This window comes from Rhinopithecus roxellana, chromosome 1, assembly GCF_007565055.1.
Source record: "Rhinopithecus roxellana isolate Shanxi Qingling chromosome 1, ASM756505v1, whole genome shotgun sequence".
In the NCBI taxonomy this organism is placed as follows: domain Eukaryota; kingdom Metazoa; phylum Chordata; class Mammalia; order Primates; family Cercopithecidae; genus Rhinopithecus; species Rhinopithecus roxellana.
In genome coordinates this window covers 85617892-85627300 of record NC_044549.1, presented here as the reverse complement: position 1 = coordinate 85627300, position 9409 = coordinate 85617892, and the positions used below count along the sequence as shown (strand labels likewise).

The following is a 9409-nucleotide window of genomic DNA, read 5'->3' as shown; positions in this document are numbered from 1 at the left end:
TCTCTCCTAATAGAGTGTAAGCTTCTTAACATACAGCCTGTTTTTGCTTTTTATTACTGCATTCCCAGCGGCATGCACAGTGACAGGTGCATAGGAAGTCCTAGAATGGTGGAATGAATGAACGAACCTCACTGGGCTCATGAAACAAGGACAGGGTGACAGATTGGAGGCACTGTACATTTAACCCTTGTTCGTTCTGTCATTGTTAAAGCCAACCAGGTTCTACTGTTGTCATTGTCCAGCCAGCATTGTATGCAATAACTTTATTAACGTCAAATAGATATCACAATATGGTTTTATCCAACGGGATTCAGAAACTGGTTACAGATATATCATCTAAGACACAAGGCTGTTTTGTGCTAAAATGCTTCCAACATCACCAATCACACGACGAGTTTATACATCGATAACAACTTTTATCTGGAAATACAGATGCTCAGCTTGCCCTCTCTATTGGGTCCTGGTGTTTCAACTGAGTTAAAACGAGGAATTGAAGATTGGCATTTTCTTGATAATGAATACATTCTGGAGAATATTTCATGAGAACCCTCTTTGGGATACAGAGTGGCATATGGAAGTCATTTTTAATTTATGGGCTACACTCAAATCAGAATTAGTAAGTTTAGCTGTGACTTGAGAATTTTTAATAATTACACTGAGGAACATATTAGCTTTACAAATAAACAGGATTTAAAAGTGTAGCTGGTAGTAGAGGTTCTACAGAATATTCTTTATAAATAAATACTTCAGCAAGGCAGTATCTTGACTATGGTATCTATATCTGCATCTCCATTATTCTAAGAAAACAACACTCCGTAAACACAAAGAGTTATTGGGCCATGTTATTTATGGTCCACAAGATAAGAGCCACAAAAACACCATAGAAGGTTACAAGAATGCAAATATTTAGCTAAGTAAATAGAATAAATGTTGGGCAGTTATCATATGTAACACTAAACGTCTACCAATAGGGGAAAAGAAAAACTCAAATCTTAATTACAATGCATTCAGAACTTGGGTAAAGCCAGAGAGACAAATTTGCAAAGTATACAAGGTAGTGAATATATTCCTATAAATATCCACTTGACAAATTCATGGTGCAAACCAGAAAATTTTCGTAAACACAGTTCAAATGTTCATTTTGTGAGAAAATGCTTATTCATGCACTTAAATCACGTGAGCATTGATTTATCACATAAAAAAACAGAATAATTTTCTGAAACAATTAACTTAGAGACTCATTGTCCTATAAGACCTAAAACTAAAAAAAAAAAAAGACATGCGTGTTGTGATACACCAAATTGTCTTCTAGAAATTATTATAACATCTTTTGCATGAAAATGCATAAGAAAACTCAGTGCTATTCGATTTACTTTATGCATATTACATACTAGAGACTTTAAGCTATAAAATACTTCTACTACTTTAGCACACATACAAAATGACCATGAAAGTATCTGTATATATAACAAGGTACTCTCCAATTAGCAATCTATGATGAATAATATATCTCCTCATGTCATCTCATCTCTAAGTATCATTTATCACAACCCAGGACTTTCTGCCCTAATGAAGACTAGAGATCTCTGATTTACATTCAATACTCTCTGCATTAATAATTGATTGAAACTCTTAAAAAATTCTTCTGCCACTGAAACGGAAGGTGGTGAGTTGATCTCCAGAAGAATGCAAACGCTACTCTGTTAAATCTGATTGGTAAAGGAAGTGGGGCCAGTAGGCTGTTGGCCAAACTCATCTGAGGATGGCCCCAAACTCGCCTGCTGACTGTACCCACTGCTTGACCCATAGCTGTCTTGGTTGTAACCACCTTGATTATAGCTGCTGGAGTGCTTCTCCATCGGATCTGAAAGATATCTCTGTCCCGAAGAATGCCAGCCGGTCTCCTTGAAAACAAACCATATGTTTCCAGCCCAGAGAATAAAGTTCAAGAATCCGAAGACCTGAAGGAGAATCAAAGCCAATGAATTGATAGACTAGACAAAAACCCAAGAAAAATTTCAATTTTGGAAAATCCTTCACAATACGAAAGATCACTTTTCACTTTAATGTTGAGTCCTCTTCCAAGTTTTCCATTTGGAACTGGTATTTCATTTAGAATATTTGACCTTTATTAGATGCACTACATGTCAGGCACTACATAAAGGGCTTTATGTGTATCAATTCCCTTGGTCTAAGAATCAGTCTAAGAAAAAGTTGCTATTGTCATACCCATATTAAAGATGTGGAAATCTTGTCTAAGGGCATGTGGCTTGCTGAATAGTAGATCTGGGATCCAAACCCTGTTCTGTCTCCACAACTGGAACCCTTACTTAAGGCATCATTTTTTCTCCAAATAAAGTGCCCTTCATGGTGTGTAAGATATTTCCAGATGGCACAGGGCTGCGAATTTTCACTTTAATAATGATGCATTCATTTATAAGGCTTTCTTCTCTTTATGGTTAGAGATACTGCTTTTGCTTTTCCATTAATTGTAATCATATAAAGAAAGTGAGTCAATTAAAAATATAGGATAAGCAATGGTACAGGTGATGCGCAAATAAACATATGCATGATAGCATGTTGAGAGGTTGACTGTTTGAATAACTGCACTTTCTGTGCCTCTCACAGGGATAAGTGAATGCTGAAACGAGACTATGAACGAAGTGCAGGTTTCAGAGAAATACAAAATATTTTCGTAAGAACTGGATGTGAAACTTTCCTATGGAAATTCCTCCTACTCTCCAGGAGGGTGTCGGTGAGTCAGAGGACTGCGTGTTGCTTCCCCAGGGCCTAAGGTTTGATGGAAGCAGAACTGTTTGCTGTTGCATGAGGCCCAAACAGAAGTCCTCATTCCATGGCTTGTTCTGCAGCCTTTTCCAAGGCTGGTTGATTGACTTGGGAATTAACCACAGGCAGTCTGTTTTAATAACCCCCCTAATGGAGACAGGTAACAGTAGTATAATGCAAAGCTGTGATAACATTAAAGTATATTTAGTCACCACCCCCTAGCACGATGCTGACCAGCCAAAATGGACTTGGGCAGTGGCCACCGTCCTGGAGTAGGGTGCTGGAAGTCCTTTGCTGGGTCAAAATTTATCCCTTGGTTTCTGGACAGTGAGATGATCCATAGTGGCTTGTGAGTAGTGGTGGCAGAGGGGGCACTGGTGTAGTCAAGAAGCTGGGCCTTGGAGACTTGGAGCTGAGACTATCAAAATATTTCAATATTTTAGCAGCACATGAATGGAATCTTAGTCTCAGAGTAATCTCTATAGGCTTTGAAATCAAAGTGCCGTGGGGACTGTATTTTCTTGCCTTGCTATCTGGGACAAGGCATTTAGTCTGTAGACTTCATTTTTGTTTTTGTTTTGTTTCTTGTATGGAATGGAGACAAGAATTCCTTTCTTGGAAGATAGTTGGGAGGATTAAAGAGGATATGTGTAAAGTAGCTGGACAGTGCTGGACACGTTAGCAAATACTTACTAAAGGTAAACTATGTTCTGAATCATTTTGTAAAATATTTCCGTGAATTGTATTTTGTAGACTTTTTCTTTTTCTTTGCTGCAGTATAAATTGAACTGAGGCATAAACAATGAGATCATGTTCTTGAGACACAATAGCCAAAATCAAGTATCTAGGCCCCCAACTGATCTAATTAAAGACTGGTTTATCCAGACCTCCCTCCTTCTTCCTTCTCTCCTCTTGCATCCTCGTTCCTTCCTTTTTACACTAATTGAGAACCTATTTTGTGCCATGCTCTAGGCTACCTGCTGAGGGAGATACAAAACATAAATAAGGTGTAATAGTTGCTTGAACAAAATAAATCAGTTAACTACTGACAAAACTCTAATTTGCATACAGGACCATTTTACCATGTGTATGGTAACCAGAATATTTTCCATTAAATGGGGGATCTTGATTAAATTGCACCTTTGTAAGTATATGTCAATATATGAGTATAAAAAAATTATCGAAGAGCCTGGGAAACATAGCAAGACCTTGTCTCTTAAAAAAAAAAAAAAATTTAGCTGGGCATGGCAGCACATGCCTGTAGTCCCAGGTACTCAGAAGGGGTACTTGGAAGGCTGAGGGAGCAGTATCCGTTGAGCCCAAGAGTTCCAGGCTATAGTGAGCTACGATTGCACCACTGCACCTCCCACCTGGGTGACAGAGCAAAACCTTGTCTCAAAAAAAAAAAAAAAGAAAAGAAAAAGAAAAAAGGAAATGAAAGGAAAGGAAAAAAGAAAAGGAGAAGAGAGGAGAAGACAGGAGAGAGGAGAGGACAGGAGGGGAGGGGAGGGGAGGAAAAGGGAGGGGAGGGGAGGGAAGAGGAGGAAAAATTATCAAGGGATCTTTTCAGGCATGGCTCTGTCCAGGGATGTAATTTTAGCTATTTCCTATCTATTGATCTCTCTCTTTTCCCTGTTACTATTAGGTTTTAAAAAAAGGGAAGCTGAAGAAAAACTTAGACATCAAGGAAATGCTACTTAAAAGAAAGAAGGTAAACAAGGCATTTCAATGGGCATATTTAAGGAGTACTCATTTTTCAGTCCAGCATCACAGATCTCTTGGCTGGCACATTTTAGGGGCACTCAGGCCTTTGAACTCCTTTTTGCCAATTTGTTGCAACTGAAATTGGGGTAAGAATTTGATTCAAGCTCAGACTTGGGGACGACAGAAAGAGAGATTGAAAGACACTCTACATAACATGCAAAAAATGGGAAGACAAGATCTAGATTGTCTAAAAAGATGTACTAAGATTTTTAGGAGTGAAGCTGGAGAAGCAGAAGTGGAAATTATGGCTAAAATATTTGTGCTCAGTGAAACTTTGAAAGAAATTGAGAGACTAAAACCTATTTCTTCCTCCTCTCTTTAGGCTCTAACACTGTATGACATTTAAGAATGATCGTATTTTAGTAGCCGTTTTCAGTTGACACGTATTGAGCATTTGCCATAAGCTGGGCATGATGCTAAGTATTTTTTAATAGATTATCTCACTGAATTCTTTCAACAGTATTGAGGTCTGTTGTACATTTATCCCCATTTTACAGATGATAAAACTAAGGATTAGAGAGTTTACCTCAGCTTCCAATATTTATAGTATCTGGATATCTTACCTACATTTTAGTGTTACTGTAAAATTTAGGTGCCAAAGTGCTTTGAAGATAGTAAATTTGTTATCAAGGTAGAGAATATGATTATTATTTCCTTATTCATTTACTTGTAGAAGGTCATTTATTGTGGTACGTGTCTGGCTCCTACTCCAAAACCTGTGTTTGCCCAGCAAAGTGTGTTCTCTGAGTCATGTTTCTACTACAACATTCATCAAACCCTCTATTCATAACTGATGAGACTGAGGTGGACATCTGGCCTAAGGTGGGCTAAAAAGATACTCTCTACCAGAAATTTGCAATTGGACCTGAGTGATTTTTGCTCAGTCCAAGCTGTTTCTTTAAAAAATACATAGAAACTGTAGAGTGGCTATCTTCTGCTGTGTGGATGAAAAAAAAGAAAAAGAAATGAAATTTCATCTGAAAAGAGAGAATAATGTAACAAACATGCAGAAAGGGACAGGGACACAGAAAGAAAGAGAGATGGGAGATGGAGGATGAGAATTGTTCAGCTTCCTGACAGTCTTCCAGTTCTTGGCTGCTAGGTTCTGCCCCAGGAAGACACACTTTTAATGTCTTTCCATCTATTTTCAGTTTTTGCATAAGCTAGCTCAATATGATTTGAAGCCAAACAATTTGTAATAAAAATATTGTGTTTTGGTTGATTAATGTCCTTTCCCCTGCTTTTGGTAATAGAAATCTGATTTTCTTTGCAGAGCCAAGCTTCAGTCAAATGGCTTGAGTTCTCTCCTGGTACTTTGCATTTTGAGCAGAGCAATGCAAGGTTAGGTAAAACTTTCCACTAATGGCAACTCTAAGCAACAATTATTTGGTACTGAACATCTAGAACTCTCATTCTGCTCTAGATTCTGCTCTTTCTAGAACCTGTTTCTTCAGGTTTCATCAAGTTGTATGAGCTACTTAATATCCTTCCAAAAACTTGTTTCCTGTTGTAGCTAGAGTCAGCTTTGATTATTCTGATGCATACAAACATTGGTACCAGAAGTGGACTGCAAAAACAGATTTTAGGGATATGAGGATTGGTTTGCCTTGGCCAGTTTGAATTGAGTTTTCTGTCACTAGGAGCTGGAAGACTGTTAACTGATATGGATACATCACTACAACACCACTGGACCTGTCCTTTCACATACATCACATTATTTGGTTTCAATTCATTCTTTATTTTGGTTTTAGGAGACACATCACATTGTTTTTCGTTCATAATTTCTATCTTTTAGTCTAAAAATTATTAGATATATCAGAAGTGGAATTAGAAGAAACATGCAGAATGTCATAATTTATTGGGAGTTAATTATTAAACTGACAAACATATCAAGCAATTTTATCTTTGTCCTGTTAGATTTTGAGATCAGTGTTGTAATAGCTTTCATTAAATACTGTCTATAAACAAACTACAAAAGTATAAGTAAATATGGTAATGTATACTTCAAAGTATTCATTTACAAGTGTGGTCAGTAATGAATAAAAATGATTGTGAGAGCCTAATGCAGAGTTTATTTTCATGGTTACTATCTCACCAAAGCAGAAATCACAGTCCAGTCAGAGTAGCAACCCTTTTTTCTCTTCCTAAGTGACTTCCCAGATTGAATTTCAGAGAGCTGTAGAAACACAGGTTAATCTTGAAGCAAAGATAATTATTTCTAGGGTGTGCTAAAGAATGTTCTTTCAGCAAACACTGCTGAGCCTTCTATTCTTCGATAACTGCTGCTTTTTGCTGCCGTTATAGGTTATGTATTTCTCAGATACAGCTTCTTTCTTTGGAAGAATACAAGTTCTTACACTTATAAATTAAAAATCCAATTTAGTGTCCCTGCTGTCAGATTTTCTTTTTTCTTGTGAGAGCCATACTCTTGATGAAAACATTTGACTTTGTTCAACTAATACAGTGCAGCTTTTCTAAAGTTATAAAGTAACTAAACCAGAAGCATGGAGAAAATTCAAAAATTACCATAGCTATTATGAGTACTTTTTTAAATTATGAATTTCTTTTTTTACCCTACTAGGTCTGTGTATTTTTCTCTAATCAGTTGGGTATATTCTAACTACATGTGGCTTGAACAGTGTTTTCTCCCCAGGAACTTGTACGCGCTCAACTATTCCTTTTAACTTTTGTCTGGCTTCAACCTTAAAGTTCAGATTTTTTTTTTTTGTTTTTTTTTTTTTTTTTTTTTTGAGACTGAGTCTCACTCTGTTACCCAAGCTTGGATGCAGTGGCCTGAACTTGGCTCACTGCAACCTCCACCTCCTGCGTTCAAGTGATTCTCATGCCTCAGCCTTCCAAGTAGCTGGGACTACAGGCATGAGTCACCATGCCTGGCTAGTTTTTTTTTTTTTTTTTTTTTTTTTTTTTTTTTTTTTTTTTTTTTTTTTTTTTTTTTTTTTTGTATTTTTAGTAGAGATGGAGTTTCACCATGTTGGCCAGGCTGGTCTTGAACTCCTGACCTCAGGTGATCCTCCCACCTTGGCCTCCTAAAGTGTTGGGATTATAGGCATGAGCCACCACGTCCGGGTAGTGTTCAGATTTTATATTTGCTTCTGGCTTAGAGTTTCAACTGAACTGTCACCTAAGCAGCAGCTGCCAATACCTGCTGGGTTCTTATTAAGAACTCCTTAATTGGCAACATTACAAATGATGGATTCTGACAATAAAACACCTGAGGGCCAAGTGATCATCCTGCACCTGAGGTAAACTATCTCACCTTTTGACTGGCCTAGTTTTGTAGGCAACAATTTTCAAGATGACTTCTGAGATGTTTTTCTTATTATTTTGACTGGCAAACAAAGATATGAACAGTAAAGCACAGATGAAAAATACTTACCACAGAAGTGTTTAAGCTTGACATAACAGGGCTGTGGACAGCCATGCATTTGTTGGATGGCTGTTTGCAAGCTGACATTAGTAGCAATACTTCCTTGGGATCTGTTGCAACTTTGACGTCAGACAGTCCTTTTGCCCAAGCTGATGAACCCACCAACCACAAGAACGAAAAGACTACAGTGACAATGAAGTCCTACAGAAACAAACCAGAATAGAAAACGGTAAAATAAAATGTGAGTTCTAGAAACAAGTTGATTTCTTTATATAACTATTTGGTTTGCTTTTTGGAAAAATTTAAGATCCCATAGCACTGGAACCAGCGAAAACATTTTGAAAAACAAATAACAGAAAGCTTTATGATATTATATTTATCTTTCTATAAAATAAATAGTCATATTTATTAAATGCTTACTATATCCCAGGAATGATGCTAAGGACTTTATAACCCACACCTAACATCCCTGTAAGGAATGGTACATCATCCTATTTGCAGATGTCAAACTAACATAGAGAACAGTTGAATAGCTTGTCTGAGACTTCACAGATAATTCGTGATGGCATCAGGATTCAAACCCAGGCAACCTGAATACTGAGTCCAAGTTCTTAACCACCAAGCTGTCGTGATTCCAAACATGTAGACAGATCTGCTAATTGTTTAAGACTCTTGGATGGCGATGTTCACTCATTCATTCATTCGTTTGTTCACTTAACAAACCAATGTGTTATCTATATGTTATTGGTTAACAATGTGTTAACCAATGTGGAGCTATGTTAAGTGGAAGACAATAAGAGCTGTAATGTTTTTGAGTGCCTGCCATGGGTGAGAGGTTTTGTATAAAATTATTCTTACAATAATCATGTTAGACAATATTTTTATGCCCATTTTAAAGAGGAGAAAGCTGAGGCTGGGTGCGGTGGCTCATGCCTGTAATCCCAGCACTTTGGGAGGCCAAGGCGGGCAGATCATGAGGTCAGGAGATTGAGACCATCCTGGCTAACACGGTGAAACCCCATCTCTACTAAAAATACAAAAAATCAGCCGGGTGTTGTGGCAGGTACCTGTAGTCCCAACAACTCGGAAGGCTGAGGCAGGAGAATGCAGTGAACCTGGGAGGCAGAGCTTGCAGTGAGCCAAGATCATGCCACTACACCCCAGCCTGGGCGACACTGTGAGATACCATCTCAAAAAAAAAACAAAAAAAAACAAAAAAACAAACAAACAAAAAAAAAGAAAATAGAGGAGAAAGTTGAAACTCACAGATATAAGGTAACACATAGAAAGTGGCAGAGACAGAATTCAAATTTAGGTGTGTCTGGGCCTGAAAATCATCTGCTGTTTGCAGGGGAAGAAGCTTTTATCCTTATCAAACAAACTTTCCAGGATTTAATGGGATGAGTGTTTTAGAGACCATCTCCAAAATTCTGATGATGGGGGCTACCTCTCACATCCTCTCTCATGACG

At 37.7% G+C, this 9409-nt stretch overlaps 1 protein-coding gene across 3 annotated transcripts in view; it reads right to left on the bottom strand.

Annotated features, from left to right (window-relative positions):
• Positions 1-248: 248 nt before the first annotated feature.
• SYNPR (synaptoporin) overlaps positions 249-9409 on the bottom strand; it is a 342216-nt gene continuing 333055 nt past the window's right edge. For 2 of the 3 annotated variants that reach the window (XM_010352905.2, XM_010352906.2), the window contains exons 5-6: positions 7949-8140; positions 251-1961 (exon numbers count right to left, since the gene is read on the bottom strand). In XM_010352905.2, coding sequence (XP_010351207.2) covers positions 1704-1961; positions 7949-8140 — 450 coding nt within the window. In that variant the 3' untranslated portion in view covers positions 251-1703. Of the gene's footprint in view, positions 1962-7948; positions 8141-9409 lie in introns of all 3 variants that reach the window. The other variant, XM_010352907.2, reaches the window with a different exon arrangement.